Source organism: Amphiura filiformis, chromosome 3, assembly GCF_039555335.1.
Source record: "Amphiura filiformis chromosome 3, Afil_fr2py, whole genome shotgun sequence".
In the NCBI taxonomy this organism is placed as follows: Eukaryota; Metazoa; Echinodermata; class Ophiuroidea; order Amphilepidida; family Amphiuridae; genus Amphiura; species Amphiura filiformis.
In genome coordinates this window covers 75,344,921-75,360,815 of record NC_092630.1, presented here as the reverse complement: position 1 = coordinate 75,360,815, position 15,895 = coordinate 75,344,921, and the positions used below count along the sequence as shown (strand labels likewise).

General features: G+C 41.2%; 2 protein-coding genes across 2 annotated transcripts in view; both read left to right on the top strand.

Moving 5' to 3' along the window:
- Positions 1-15,895, top strand: part of LOC140149123 (uncharacterized) — a 69,244-nt gene that overhangs the window by 13,275 nt on the left and 40,074 nt on the right. Inside the window, exons 2-7 of the mRNA XM_072171304.1 lie at positions 6,610-6,767; positions 7,111-7,245; positions 7,664-7,750; positions 10,006-10,140; positions 13,970-14,080; positions 15,267-15,348. Coding sequence (XP_072027405.1) covers positions 6,664-6,767; positions 7,111-7,245; positions 7,664-7,750; positions 10,006-10,140; positions 13,970-14,080; positions 15,267-15,348 — 654 coding nt within the window. The 5' untranslated portion in view covers positions 6,610-6,663. The remainder of the gene's footprint in view (positions 1-6,609; positions 6,768-7,110; positions 7,246-7,663; positions 7,751-10,005; positions 10,141-13,969; positions 14,081-15,266; positions 15,349-15,895) is intronic.
- On the top strand, positions 3,793-6,230 carry LOC140147501 (uncharacterized). The gene is made up of 3 exons (XM_072169281.1): positions 3,793-4,351; positions 4,516-5,196; positions 6,004-6,230. The coding sequence occupies exons 1-3, from the start codon at positions 3,793-3,795 to the stop codon at positions 6,228-6,230; spliced, it is 1,467 nt and encodes a 488-aa protein (XP_072025382.1).

The window sequence follows — 15,895 nt, the reverse complement described above, 5'->3', positions numbered from 1 at the left end:
TTTCCTGCACCCCGGTATGTCACGTAGTGACGACCATAGCGTCAAAAGCGGGGCTGGGGGTCCACATCCACGGAGACTCCGTCTCGGGCCTATGGGGCCATAGAGACAGAGTTTCACATCAACCTCCCTCGCTTACGAGGAGGTGATCGTGGAATCACATACCGTTGTCCTGACGGATAACACAACCGTGGTAGCCTACCCCAACAGACAAGGGGACTCCGGGCCACCACGATTGAGCCTGCATGCACGACACCTGATAGGGTGGTGCAAGTTCAGGCAGATTACGATGAGCGATACACACGCTGGCGTCACCAGCATCCTCGCGCACAATCTGTCACGAGGAAGGGTGTCGGGACCAGCAGAATGGTCCCTTGCTCCGCAGGTCGCTCAGACGATCTTCAAGGGGATGTACCACCCCTCGAAAGATCTGGTCGCATCTCATCGCAATCATCCACTGCCGGTGTACTGCTCAAGGGTCACGGACCCCAAGCATTCACCGTGGGCGCTCTGTCCATAGACTGGGGAGGATGACAGCTTATGCAGTCCCTCCGATCTCACTACTCATGAGGGTGGTGGCCAAGATCGGGTGGGAAGACTGCATTGTCATTCTGCTAGCGGCAAGGCCGCTGGCACTCCCAGGTACCAGATCTACTCCGGATGCCCGGAGCGGAGGTACCAGTCTATCACTAGAGCACCTGCAGTTAGCTGCATGGCCCTTACCAGGGAACACGCAGCGGAGGGATACTTTTCATCAGAAGCTGTTTTTTCTCATCGCCGGGCTAGGGCGGAAGTCTACCCTCCGCACGTATAGCCAGAGTCTGGCTCCATACTACGCTTGGTGCAATGAGACAAATAGCTCTCCCGCTAGAACCTCTGTGCTGCTAGTTCCGGAGTTTCTGACAGAAAAGTTCCAAGCAAGACTTCAGCGGGCCACTGGGGCCAGCTATAAGTCAGCTGTCCTCTCCATTCACCGAGGTTTCGAGGCGGTCGACTATCATAGCCGATGGTTACCTTATTAGTCTACGCCTCGACGGTATGTTCAACGAGTGTCTACCAAAAAGGAAAGTGATCCTCCTAAGGGATCCCAACACAGTCTTAGATTACTTTAAGGGTCACCCTTTTGACCTTCCGTCAAAAGCGACGCTTAAATACGTAACTCTCAAGATGGCTTTCCGGTTTGGCGTTGGCTTCGGGACGGCGGTGCTGAGTTGCACACGGTCTCGAGGTTAGCTTCCGTGTTCACAAACACTGGAGCGACACTGTTTCGGGCGCTCTGTTCTCGTGACTACTGACGGGCGCGGTGCATACCGACATTCGTCCCTCTCCAATCCCCAGGGTTGGGCAAGGTTCGGCTGAAGCCAAAGATAGGCTGGGGTGTCCGATAAGGCGCTGCAGCACTATTTCTTCCGAACACAAGCCTTGCGAGGGACTCACGACCGCATTCATCACCCTTACAGAGTTTTCGGTCCAGCCGCTGTCGCAATGGCTGGTCCAGGTGTTGGTGGGGTCCGGGGATCGCGAAGGTTTTGGCGTCCCACGACCCACTCGACACGAGCTATCTCATCATCTTGGGTATACCGTTCGGTTGTCCCTTGAGGAGATCTAGCAGGCGGTGTCCCGGAAGCCACCTTCGCCTTCTTCTCTACGATACTTCCGTTTACGTTAGTAATCAGAGACGGGCGGGAGGTTTACCGGGACATTGTGCGGCGATCATAATACGGTGGTGTACGGGTACCAGGTTTTCAGACTATACAGAATACTCAGCATGGTAAGAACCAGTGTCGCTATTCTTAACCACCAAACTTATTAAGTAAGGAGGTTTATGTCTGTGATCGCGTGGTCTTTTTTGTTTCCCGACCGTTGGGGAAAATATTTTCTGACCTCGCGAAAACCATCGTTACCCGCTCCCGATCCCTGATCTGATGCTGACCAATCTTGTACCTCCATCCGTCGGTTACTTGCTAGATCGATCTTTCAGATGTTGATGCAAGAAGTATCTTAATCAACATCGAAGCGGTAAGATCGACCGTGTACTGAGTCTAGTCCCAAACAAAAATGTTTGGTAGACTCATAACCGGTGCGATCTTACCTTTCGATGTTGATTATCCCGACCCCGCCACCCCTACAAGTTTGGTCCGAGTAGGGGATCCCAAGTCGGATAAAGGCGATCATATGGTGTGACGTCACCTTTTGGGTGAGTCCACCGGGGATCGGGGTTTTTGTTATTTATTCATTTATGTGGGACAAAATGACTATTGGTTTTTCCGCATCTCGGGATCGATGCAAGAAGTATCTTAATCAACATCGGAAAGGTAAGATCGCACGGTTATGAGTCTACCAAACATTTTTGTTTGGGACTATTATTAGTTATTATTATTGTTGCAACAATCTAGGTAGTGAATAATTGAACACAAGGTTATTGAAAGCAGTTTATTTTCTGTATCAAAATAATCAGCACCAGGTGGGTGGTACTTTCTCCTTGTGGTATTGCATAAGCTCCCCCTATACACCAAATAGGCCTATTATGCAGTATGCACAGTTGCACACACAAGTACCATCTGAACCATGATAACTTTCCTAACCATTGATATCAGCTGACAATGTATATTCAAAAATGTACTTGTGTGTGTGACAAATAATTATTGGAAGCAAACTTAGGAAGCATTGGTGTCCAAGCTCAGCATACACACTATGCATACGATGGGTCCAGGGATGAATCACTGGTGGGCATCTCTTTCGACCTATGTTTAAAATGCTTGCCTGCCTCCATTTTGGCCTGCCATAACTTTGCCCCCCCTATAATTCACTACCTAGGGGTAAATGTATGCATACTTTTAAGGTCAAATTACATGACTTTTAAGGTCAAATTACATGGAATTTTACATAATTACATTAAATTCAATTAAAAACATAGTCATAATCGATTACGGTACTGAAAGAAATTCATTGCACTTGTTGAGGCAAAATCCTGTTAAATACATGTACACAGCGAAAGATTTAAAATACATTTTTGTATCTCACAAAATTCTGTTAACTGTACAAAACAAAGGATTATTAATTACATTATTTTTTTTATATGAAGAGCTCTGTTGCAAAAGCCCTTACAGCCACTTCTGGCTGAAATTGAGTTATTGGCATGATATTAGGCCAAAAAACAATTGTTTGGTTGCCCTTCCAAGACAAAAATTTGGAGGGTGGGTTGGTAGAGTCTCTGGATAGCTTACATTGTACATGTAAGTGTGGTTGATGCAATCAAGTGCCTTGGAGAAGTCCATCACAACTAGGATTTCAGTTCTCTTTTGTCAGTACCTTTGAAACAAATTGCACTCGAAATATCTTCAAGCACCCACTTTGCAACAAACTCCTCACACACTAAGCCCTTGGCAGTTACCAAATTTTAGATGCCCAAATTGCATTCATCCCAACATTAAGCAAATGGCAACACAAACTGCATTTTTCATGGGCCCTTGAAGATTGTGGTATTTATTGAATTTGAGGTGCAAAGATTTGACGCAATATACAAGTACTGTGACACAAGTTATTATTTTTAAAGACAATATAAATGAGCAGCATGTAGACTGATATTGGACTCTGTCATATTGACATAAGCTTAAAAAGTTACCTTTTCAGAGTCTGAGTTGAGCGCAGCGTAGCTTGCGGCGCCATCTATGGCGTCTTCATTCAGCGTAGGGTGATTACACTCCTCCGGTCACCTGACCACCCTCTGGGTGGTCAGAGTGATGGCAACAGATACGTCTGCTATGGCGCCATCTATGACGATCTGCTGCCAATATGACAGAGTCCAATATCAGTCTACATGCTGCTATTTTACGTCAACATGGACGCGATGTCCTCAAAATCCTCCGGAAAGCAGAAAATACCACCTTGAAAATCGCGAGATGGACCAACCATCGTATATTCAACATCCGATGTGCTAAGGCGGATATTACACCTCGCAGCATCAAATTGAAGTCCGCAGTCACGGGAATAAAAGCAAATAAAGTGATCCACAAAGCGGAGAAGCAGTTACTGGATATTCGGATTAGAAATTGCTCTTTTACCATCTCCAAGTTACAGGACGAACTGCAAAATTCGGAAACCGAACTGGTTTCCGCCATAGATGATCACCAACAACAACAACAAGTGGAAACTCACTTATCGCGCATGCGCAGTACAGAATTTGAGAATGTGAAAGGTAAACAACGCGATAAATTTGCGAAATTGGTGTCATCAAAGCAAGAGTTATTGCTCAAAAAGCGAGCTCAGGATAGTGAGATCGATAAGAACAGATGGGTTATAAATAAATCTGACAGAATACTTAGCGACAATGAAAGATCAGTCCTGGAAAAAGGTTTGAATTATGCGGTTACGCGCGAGAAATCCCAATCAAAGACTACATTGTCAACACGGAAGTAGCGTGTCGACAACTTCCGCCGGCAAAAGCTCAAAGCTTACGAGGTGAAGTGGTAAAGTGCATACGAAAATCTAAATTACCACCTTGTAACATCAAAAAAGGAGAACAAAAAGCTTTGTTTGATCTGAAAAAAGATGCGGATATCACCATCTTACCGGCCGACAAAGGTCGTGCCACCGTAGTACTCAACACCAATGACTATGAGAAAAAGATGGAAGCTTTGCTTAATGACACCAACACGTACCAAAAGCTGGATAAGGATCCCACAGCAACTTACAAACGCGAGCTTGTTGGAATTATTCGCAAATGGCAAAACAAAGACCCTATACCTCTGGATATTAAGCACAAGATTTATCCAACTACTGAAGAAGTTCCAAAAATCTACGGTACTCCAAAGATTCACAAACCGGATGCTCCTCTTCGCTCTATTGTGTCCAGCATGGGCAGTCTGACTTACAATGCTGCAAAAGTCATTGCTGACATCCTAAGTCCTCTGGTGGGAAAAGCGGAGCACCACATCCACAACAGCGGTGAGTTTGTCGATAAGATCAAAAACTTAGAAGTACCCCCTGGCCAAAAACTTATTTCATATGATGTTTCGGCCCTCTTCACGAGCATCCCGGTACCTGATGCTATTGAAGCCGTTAAGGAGAAGTTGGAAAGCGATACCACTCTCAAAGACCGCACGCCGTTAAAAATTAATCACATCCTTGAACTCCTTACATTCTGTCTCAACACCACGTACTTTGTCTACCAAGGGCAGTTTTACAAACAAACCCACGGTGCGGCGATGGGTTCGCCAGTCTCCCTATTGTTGCGAACCTATATATGGAGACTTTTGAGACTAGGGCCCTCGCTACGGCACCCCGCCCTCCCTCTGTTTGGTTTCGTTATGTTGACGACACATTCGTGCTCATTCATGAATACGACATTGATGTTTTCACCACTCACATCAATAGCTTAGATCCAAACATCAAGTTCACTACGGAACCAGAACAGGAGGGCAAACTCCCTTTCCTGGACACCTGCATACACGTCAACGATGATGGTAGTACGAAAGTCACAATCTACAGAAAGCCCCACACACTGACCAGTACTTGAACTTTGACTCTAACCACCATCTTGAGCATAAGCGGTCAGTCGTGAGAACGCTACTGGACAGAGTTGATAAACTTGTTACCTCCGAGGGCGACAAAGAGCAAGAAAGAAACCATATCAAATCTGGCGCTTAAAGCGAATGGATACTGAGACTTGGATGCTCAAAACGCCTAAGCCTAAGAAGAAGAAAGATCTCAAAGACACTACCGTCCAAACGAGAAAGATCAATGTCCCCCTCCCATATGTCAAGGGTCTGTCGGAAAAGCTGACCCACATCTTCCGTGACCACGGGGTCAATGCCTACCACAAGCCGGTCAACACTATAAGATCCTTTCTTGTCCATCCCAAGGACAAAACCCCGGACGCCAATAAATGTGGAGTGATATAGAAAAGCAGCTGCCCCGAGTGCACGGACACCTATGTTGGAGAGACAGCAAGAGCCCTAGCCACTAGGGTTAAAGAACACACTAGAACCACAGCTCCTCTGACAGCGGTTGGTGAACACAAATCTAATCACCAGCACGACATCAGTTTGGACAATGTTGAAGTTATCGGTAGGGAGGACCACTTCTGGAACCGAAAGATCAGAGAAGCCTTAGAGATCAAGACCCTAAGACCTACACTCAACAGGGATGCCGGATACGACCTGCCCGCCATCTATGACGATCTGCTGCCACTTGACCACCCAGAGGGTGGTCAGGTGACCGGAGGAGTGTAATCACTACGCTGAATGAAGACGCCGTGATGGCGTCGCAAGCTACGTCTTTGCTCAACTCAGACTCTGAAAAGGTAACTTTTTAAGCTTAAATATAAATGAGGTTGGGAGCTTCCAGGAAATCCAGGATCTTGAGCTTCCAAAATCTTGCATCCAGAAGCTCTCACCATCTGTAGAATTTTAGGTGCTTGTGTGTGGAAGCTGAAGGATTCTCTGCAAAGGGGGGGGGTATCTTCCACTCTCATGTGTTTCCCCCTGCCCCTCCCCCCGGCTTGGTATCATCTAGCGATTTCCCTTTTATAGTTAGACATTCAGGTTTTATCATACTAATGTAATAATAAATTAATAATAAATCAATCTTATTTTGGTTTATTTTGAATAGGTTTCCCTGTTGCAAGCTAGATAGTGTGACCAACCTTCATTCTTTGAGCAGCTCATGTCGGAGTTTGCTGACAGGGTCTCTACAGATGTGGATGACCTAGAAAACACCGGCATCCAGTGGCCCAGTGCGAATGCACACCTTAGACCATCTGCACATAGGTTAGTCATATCTGTGGTGGTTATCTGTGAATTGTGTGAGCGACATACAGTTTTCATTAAAACCATACACAGCATATTAATTAGTGAGGAGATTTTGAAGTGCTAGGAAAAAATCAGTGCATGTATATTCATGTATTTAAGGTGGTACTACACCCCAGGCCAATTTTTTGCCTATTTTTGCATTTGCATATAACCAAACAGCACAGTGGTATGAGCATTATAGCTAAACTCTGAAGACAAGTATGGGCCATATGGGAGGGGGCTTGTGGCATTTACTAGGTTTCATATATTTTGGTGGATGCTTGTATTCTTATTTTTGTTTCAATATTCTTTTTATTTCCAGGGACATAACATATATTGTAAGTGTTGCTCCAAACAAACCGAATGAGCCAAAAGTAAAGACCAAAGAGCCACCAGCGTATGTTGAACAGTCAAGTATTCAACCAGTCCCATATATTCCAGAAAAAGTTCCACAAAGGTAATTAAAGATGATTATGATTATATGTGACCCATTACAACAAAGGAGCTTATCCGCTTATTTCAAGGCTTGGAGGATACCTAAAAACATCCACTGAATGAGTAATACAGGCCAAAGAAGAAATCAAACAAATAGTGAATGAGCTGCCTTTGTATTTCGCTAAGATTTCACTAAAATGTAATTCTGCATGTTGCATCAATCTGTAGAACAATATCTAAAAAGCTTCTAGTTTTGAATTAATATTAGAATGTAAGATTGTAGTATGTGCTGTACTAAAGATTTCATTTCAATACAACATGTTTGCAAATTGCACTCTCCTCACAAACCTATTTCCTTTGTAACTAACAAACATTGTACATAAGTAATTTTCTCCCATAAGATCAAACTAGTACTGCATGTTTGTTGTTTCTTTATATAGAGATCCAAACAAGGATGTGGATGGCCTAGAAAACACTGGTATTCAGTGGCCCAGTCTTAATGCACACCTTAGACCAACTGCACATAGGTTAGTTAATGGCTGCATCCAGTGGTCCAGTTTTAGTGCACACCTTAGTCCAACTGCTAAAAATAATGGCTTACAAAACACTGGCATCCAGTGGCCCAGTTTTAATGCACACCTTAGTCCAACTGCACATAGGCCAGCTAATGGCTTAGAAAACATTGACATCCAATGGCCCAGTCTTTAGGGGGTACTACACCCCTCGATAAATTTGTGTCTATTTTTGCATTTTTCTCAAAAACTAATAACACAGTGGTTACAAAAGTTATGTATATTATAAGGGCAAGGAATCCAATTATTAAGGAGGAATTTCATTGACCCAAGCAAAGCGGTTCGTTATTTATGATAAGAAATAAGGTACCGCTAGGATGTACCTCATTTCCGACCATATATACTGAACCGCTTGTCTTGAGTCACTGAAATTTCGGTGTAGTAATTTGGTTCCTTGCCCCAATAATATACATAACTTTTGTTACCAGTGTGTTATTATTTTTTGAGAAAAATGCAAAAATAGTCACAAATTTACCACAGGGGTGTAGTACCCCCTTAATGCACACCTTAGACTAACTGCACATAGGCTATGCTTAATGCAAGCATACTTTATAACAACTTCACATCTAGGTTTAGTTAAGGGGGTATTTCATGATTTTAAAATGTTTGGTTCAATAGATATCCACAGGAAAAGCTTATTTGCAAAATGTCAGTTGATTGGGACATTGAGTAACTTGGGAGTTCTGTATCAAATACATGTACATTGTAATACAGTGCTCGATAGGCCACTGTGTTGTAAATTTGGACTCTAGTACTTGTAGATAGCCTGAAAACACTAATCGCCAATATCTTTGTCAAATGACAGAATTTTATTCTGCAGCTTTAACACAATAACCGATCAACTTTAACCTTAGTATGGTGATATGATACACTTTTGTATGGTAGCTAGCTCATAATGCTGTATAGTTATGTGTCATGTTATTTGCATATTTGTGACTATTAATGAGCTTATTTACTCACATATTTTGCCTCAACTTTCATTAATCCACTAATAAACCAATCAACTTCAAACTTGGGCCAAAAAAATGTTTGTTTGTCCATCTCGTGAGCTATGACCGTAGAACTTTTTTTGGATAAAATATCATGAACGTTTCTCCTCAAAAAATTACCAACATACAGAAAAACAATATTACCATGTCCAGTTGTATCTGCTGCTGTTCATATCATAATGAAAGACAGAGATAAAAAAGACTAGTTTGCGTCTGAAATTCTGACAACTAGACAGAAAATGCCGCAGGTCCGCAACCAATCATGGCACGGCTTTGCCCTGATGTCAGATGCGAACAAGTCATTTATCTCTGTCTTTCATTATAGCGTCTCATCTCTACAATTTGTGAGCCATGCATGTTGGCTCTATTGAAAGTGGCGCATTTAGTTGAAAACAGCGCATTTAGTATGAGTGTCTCATTGTAACGTGCATATTGTGGAAGAATGTACATTGTAAACAATATAGCAGAATATTTACGAAAGTGATTTGAGGACAAGCAAACTTTTTTATTGGCCTTGACATGATGATAGGATATGGTGGCGTATTTGTGTTAAGTTATTTTTATTTTTATTAATATTTGTGATCTCATTTGCATATTTTGCTTCAATTGCATATTCTTGTATTTACAACCATTTGTTGTGGGGCCATCTTAATTACAAATTCTGTAATTCTAGTTCCAAATAAAAAGGTAATAGCTAACCTATTACCATGCATCTAAATTGAGTGGCCCAGTATAAAAACGGCCCATGGCACATTTTTGAAAAATAGAGGGCGCTGTTGAAAAATGTCAAAGGTCATCCATACAAACATAACACATCATGAATGTAACTCGGGAATGTTGTCAATTTAATCTATTAAGCATCAAATTTCTTATGTATTTTATTGAACATTCGTACATTTACAGTGCCGATTTCTCCCAATGACGAAAAATGTGCGATGGGCCGTTTTTATACTGGGCCACTCAATTAATGAGATGTCACTAGAGCTGGAATAGATAATAGATAGAAATCACTTGCATCCAAAGTGGCCCAGTATCTAGTCTGTGGCCCCGTCTGTGGTAACAGGGATGAAGATCTCAGATCTATTGTTGTTGAATATCACATGGAATTACCTTGCTCCACATCAGTAGCTTGTTGGCACATGTCATTTCTGAATAGCCAACCAGCACAGGGGTATATTAGAGAACATGCTTTAATTAGGTTGAATACATTTTTATTTCCAGGGACATAACATATATTGTAAGTGTTGCTCCAAACAAACCGAATGAGCCAAAAGTAGATACCAAAGAGCCACCAGCATATGTTGAACAGTCAAGTATTCAACCAATCCCATATATTCCAGAGAGAGTTCCACAAAGGTAATTAAGGGTGATGATTATATAATGCTGTGTGATGAAACTGTGTCTCTTATTTCTACCTCCTTGTTGATGTTTTTGTTGTTCACCATCACCTCCTCGGTTGTGCTTACGCACTCTGAGCTGGCAAAACTTTACAAAAACCTAATCACAATAAGATACACAATATTTTACAATACAAGTAAAATGTATTTTCAATTTAGGAAATAATCACTGGAAGCACTTATTGGTTTGTAAGGTTTTAAACTAAATTTTGTAATATGTAGAGAAATATTTTACGTGAGCCATATATAAGGAGCCATATTTGTCCAGTTTTAGTCATTTAGCTGAAGAACTGCAGTTTACTTCTTAACATTAGTACATTTATAGAAAATGAGTCAAGGAACCCAATAATCACACTATACTTCCATAGGTCTTGTGGTTCTAGAGTCAGGCCCAATATCACAAAGTTTTGGGAATTCCTCCTCCCCCACCTGAGAAAATGATGGCGGAAATGACATCCCTTATATCAAGCCTTGGGATCTACTTTATAGAATCCATACCATTCCTCTTGTGTGACAGCTTTAGTTGTCTTAATATTTGATTGCAAACATTTCCAGGTCATGCTCCCTTCCAACCCACCTTAAAAAGCTTAGTTTTCAAGCATGTCAAAAGAAGACAAGAATGTAAGTGCTACAAGATATCATTTTATTTCATTGCATAAACAATCATATTGTACATAATTATTTTCTCCCATAAGACTAGATACTTCTCTTTAGTCCACTTGCCCATCATGCAATTATTATACATATAAACCCTGATAATTTGTGCTCAATTGATAGATTTTCCATGTCTGATCTTTTCAATGACCGTACTCCCTCTGTTTGCTAGTTCCTAAGTGGACTACTTTCATTCAATTCTTTAAAAATTCTTAACATGGCATCAAGGAAAATCCCAGAAACTGAACTACTAAAATTGGCTATGCTGTAATGCATCTTTACACAGATCTGACTAATAATAATAATAATGATAATAAGAGTAATAGTAATAATAATATATTAATATTAATAACAACAACCCAAAATCAATTTTTGACAGGAATGTACATGGATTTCACTAACGACAGCGTACCCAAATATGTGGGGAATTTAATAATAATAATAATAATAACACAGACTTATATAGCGCATCAAGCAAAGGCATCTGTGCGCTTTACAGCAGGCTAAGTAAAAGATAAAAACAGGCATACGAAAAACATAAAAATGGATTAAAAAGTACATATTAAAGCAATTACAATCTACAGTAAACACAAGAGAGAATGCTTAAAACAGCCACCGATACAATAATACAAGGCGGCGTAATTCGAATACACGTGAACCATTAAAAACATGATCAATTATACACAGTTTTAAAAATATGAGTCTTTAAGCGATTTAAACTGAGATGCAGATTGCGGAGTCCTGAGTTGGAGAGAAGCGAATTCCATAGCTTTGGCAGCCAGCCGTAAATCCTCTTCCGTAAGTGACAGTTCTACCAGGAGCTTCTTGGAGGAGATGAAGTGACGAAGAACGCAAAGTTCGATTAGGTTGATACTCCAAAATTAGCTCCGAGATATACGGGTGCCTGACCGTTCAGGGCTTTATAAGTCAGAAGCAGAAGTTTGAAAACAATTCTAGCATGAATTGGCAGCCAGTGAAGCTCGCGCATGACAGGAGTGATGTGGTCACGCTTCCTACTCAATGTGATGACTCTAGCCGCCATGTTCTGAATGCGTTGCAGCTTATTAAGTTCTTTATTGGGAAGTCCAAAGAGAAGGCTGTTGCAGTTGTCCAACCGGGGACGAGATGAGCAGCGTGAACCAATTTCTCGGCTTGCTTGATCAAGGTAGCGGCGAATTTTGCCTATTTTCCTGATGGCAAATGATGCACTTCTACACACGCTGTTAATGTGACTGCTCATAGAAAGAGAACTATCAAGTAGGACTCCAAGATCACGAACTACCTCTGAAGGAGATACCATAGTGTCACCAATGTTGATGTTTACATTAGAAACATTCTTGGCAAACCGCGATTTGACATGAAGTAACTCCGTCTTAGAGTCATTAAGCTTGAGTTTGTTATGAGCCATCCAAGTACGAATATCTTCAATACAATCCTCAAGTTTGGCCAGTGCTTTAACACGATTTGATGGAGTAATAACGACATACAATTGCGTGTCATCAGCGTACGATACACTGCAGAGACCATACTTCCTGATAATGTCCTCAATTGGAGCGGAATAGAGTACAAACATTTCAGGGCCAACAACGGAGCCTTGAGGGACGCCCCAATCAAGTCCAGTTGAATCGGAAACCACACCATCGATGATCACACATTGTTTTCTGTTTTTCAAATAAGACGCAAACCATTCATGAGCCTTCCCTGACACACCGTACCTTGAGCGTAGTCTACCAAGCAAAAATATCGTGATCTACCGTGTCAAATGCCGCGGATAGGTCAAGTAACACGAGGATGGCTTCCCCGTGATTATCCACAGCACATAGCAAATCATTGGTCACACGAAGTAATGCGGTCTCAACGCTGTAGAACTGTCTATATGCAGACTGACTGTTGTTGTAGAGATCGTGTTCTTTGATGTACGCTTGGAGTTGACTCATGGCGGCACGCTCAATAACCTTCCCCAGAAAGGGGAGGTTAGATACAGGGCGAAAGTTATTTAAGTCTTCAATGTCGAGATTTGCTTTTTTGAGCAAAGGGGTAACAAGAGCTTCTTTGAGGCTGGCGGAAAAACCCCGTTTGAAGAGATGTATTTACAATCAGAGTGATTGACGGCAGCAGTTCATGTAAGTACTCTTTAGTCATGACGGCAGGTAGAGGATCAAGGGGGCATGATTTCACACACGCCTTCTTGATAATGTCGAGGACTGCATCACAACTCAGTGGTTGAAAGTGTTCGAAGCTACTCTGGCAAACAATGTCAGTATTAATATCTGTCGTGGGAGTGGATTTGACAGACATATCATCCAGCAAATTCCGAACTTTTCTGATCTTCTGGTCAAAGAACTTGCTAAACCGGTTAGCCAAATCTTTCTTAGAGCTGTGTGAAGGAAGAGCTTTAGCAGGTTTGTAGACAGTCAATCTGCTCACAAGCTTAAACATCTGACAGAGTGTCTGGCGGCGATTTGAGCACAGTGATAATCAGTCTTCGCACCGTCAAGAACTCTCTTGTAGTGGCGACATTGATCCCTGAACGCGTTCTCATCCACAACAAGCTTAGATTTTAACCACTTTTGTTCAAGTTGTCGTTTCTTGCGTTTTTCATTTCTGATCGAGTCATTGTACCAAGGTGCTTGTGGTCTTAGGGAGACCTCACGAGTCTTAAGTCTAATTTGCGGCGCTTTGTGTTGGCGAGAGAGTTAAACTCTTGCTTGGTCACTGCAGTTAGATTGAATTGATATCAAATAGATGCTGGACGTGTATGACTGATATCTCAAAGTCACTGATAAATTTTAATAGTATACATGTAGTTGGGGTTTCATGGTCAATAAACAGTAGATCTTAGAACAGAATTGTGAGTCCTCATTATAATTATGTCAAGATATGTTGCATTAGATATATGTACATGTATAGTATACTGTACTTGTATATATTTGTATTGTAACTAATAATATATAAAAAATATTACCTTTTTATGACTATTGATTGAATTCTTGTGATAAATATCTGTATAATTTAGTGGTACCGTAAACTGAATGTGTTCCTCATGATTAACAACATTTTCATTTCTCAAAAATGGACTATAGCATAGTCTACTATAAGACAAAACTTAATGATGCATGTCTCTTGTTTTGTAGAGATCCAAACAAGGAACTGACCATGGATGACTGGGATCCTATGAAAGAGGACTTTGAGTCCAAAGGCTTCAACTCTTACAACAGTGGACCTGCTGCAGGACTGTCTGGCAGGTAAGCAAATATTTTTGCATGCTTAGTTAGGGAATTGAATATCAAGTTGAAAAGTTTAGTAGGCTCGATCATCTTTGGATCAATATCTTCAATTGGATCTGATCTAAACAGTGTTTAACTATAAATCTTCCCCATATTATAGCTTATTATATAGGCCTAAAAGGCCTAAAAATAGGTAGTCCATGAACTAAATCTATCATTTTCAAAAGAGCAATATAGTGTGTCATTTTGCTAGCTGACACATGTGCAGAAAGATCACTTGTGTGGCATACTGCATTGATCCCTTCAGCAAATTTAGAAAATGGTCTGGTTTAGAGATATATGTATGAATTATCCGTAATAGGTTAGGAATCGGCAAGGATTTTTCATCTTCACAAGTGTGATAAAGCTGTTACAAGATCAAAGTCAATTCATTCAGTGCAAGGAGGAACTGGTTACCTCAAATGCTGAGACTGCGTTATACGTATGATGCGGTATAGGTATGATGCGGTATGTCTCTTCAAGTTCAACCAATATGTATGGTATTTTTAATCTAAATATAAAGCCTATCAGGAAAGAAGGCCCTGAATAAAATGTAGTGCCACAGCCCATTATAATAGGTTCCATGGTCAAGTGATTATCAGTCAAAATTTACCCAACAGAGCTGTAAAAGCAGACATGCAAACCATTTTTTAACCCATCATAGCCTTTGTTGGATAGTAATAGAAATGTAGGGTTTGTTTAATCAGATGGTAAAACATATGCATTCTTGGGATATGACAGCTCATTATGAAGGTAATAAAGTATGGAAGCCGCCATTACCCTGCCATCGCGTAGACCTGGAACACTACCGCGATTTCTACCGGCTATATCGCGTCCGTGCTCCGCGTTTAAGTAATGAAAATTACCCGTAAAATCGCTGCTTGCTGCATCCACGGTTAGACTTTTTCAAGCCTGCTACAGCGCATTTTTTTTCAAATGTTGAACAGCTGTTTTTAATACTTTTTAGCGCATCCATGAACTTAATTTATCACATACATCAAATCGACCATTAATCCCTCTATCCAGGCCAAGATTTTATACAAGAAAAATAACCAGCGCCTTTTGTTAGTAGTCAAACATGAGTAAAGTGGATAACCTCTATTAAATACCATTGTCTATGGAGTGAATTAATGGAAATAGCTAATAGCACATCATTTTCTTACAGGCAAGATATCAACATGTCACATCAAAGAAGTGAAAGCTGGCCTAGGCTTCATGTAGGTGGTCTGCCAAGAGAAATGTCTGAGGTAAATATATCTGAATGATTGATAATACCATGTCAATTAGTCCCAAATTATCATTTACAAGACTTAAGATTTATATTGTAACTGCAGTGAAAAGACAACAACTGCAATGTCATGAACCAAGACCAAACTGTTTCTATGTGAATTGTGAGTGTGGTTAAAATAATTGGGTGTGTATGAGCAAATTTTTTTGGTGTGCAGATGATCCAAGACCAAACTTTTTTACTTATTTGGTAATGATTGAGCGTAGTAGGATAAGATTAAATAGTAATGTACTTTGGCGAGCAGATGAACCAAAACCAAACTTTTGAACCTAGTTCTAGTTTAGAGCCATGGCAAAATCCCAACCAGTCGAGTATCAACAGCCAGCTTTGCCAAGCTGATGTGTAGGTTTTGCGCCAACGTGCTCAATGCTCACACTGCGCACTCGTATTTGGATGTTACGATTGGAGGGAACTGAGCTAGTTCTATTTTGAACTCCGCATGCTGTTATCGGTATCGCAGCATAATATGCTCGTCTGAAAAATGTGGGATAATCAAAATGCTCTTG

Excerpts from the sequence above, each read along its gene's own strand:
- LOC140147501 (XM_072169281.1), top strand. The coding sequence starts at position 3,793 with ATGACAGAGTCCAATATCAGTCTACATGCTGCTATTTTACGTCAACAT. Across the intron at positions 4,352-4,515 it reads AAGATCAGTCCTGGAAAAAG|GAGAACAAAAAGCTTTGTTT; the intron begins GTTTGAATTATG and ends ACATCAAAAAAG. Across the intron at positions 5,197-6,003 it reads GTTTTACAAACAAACCCACG|CGGTTGGTGAACACAAATCT; the intron begins GTGCGGCGATGG and ends CTCCTCTGACAG.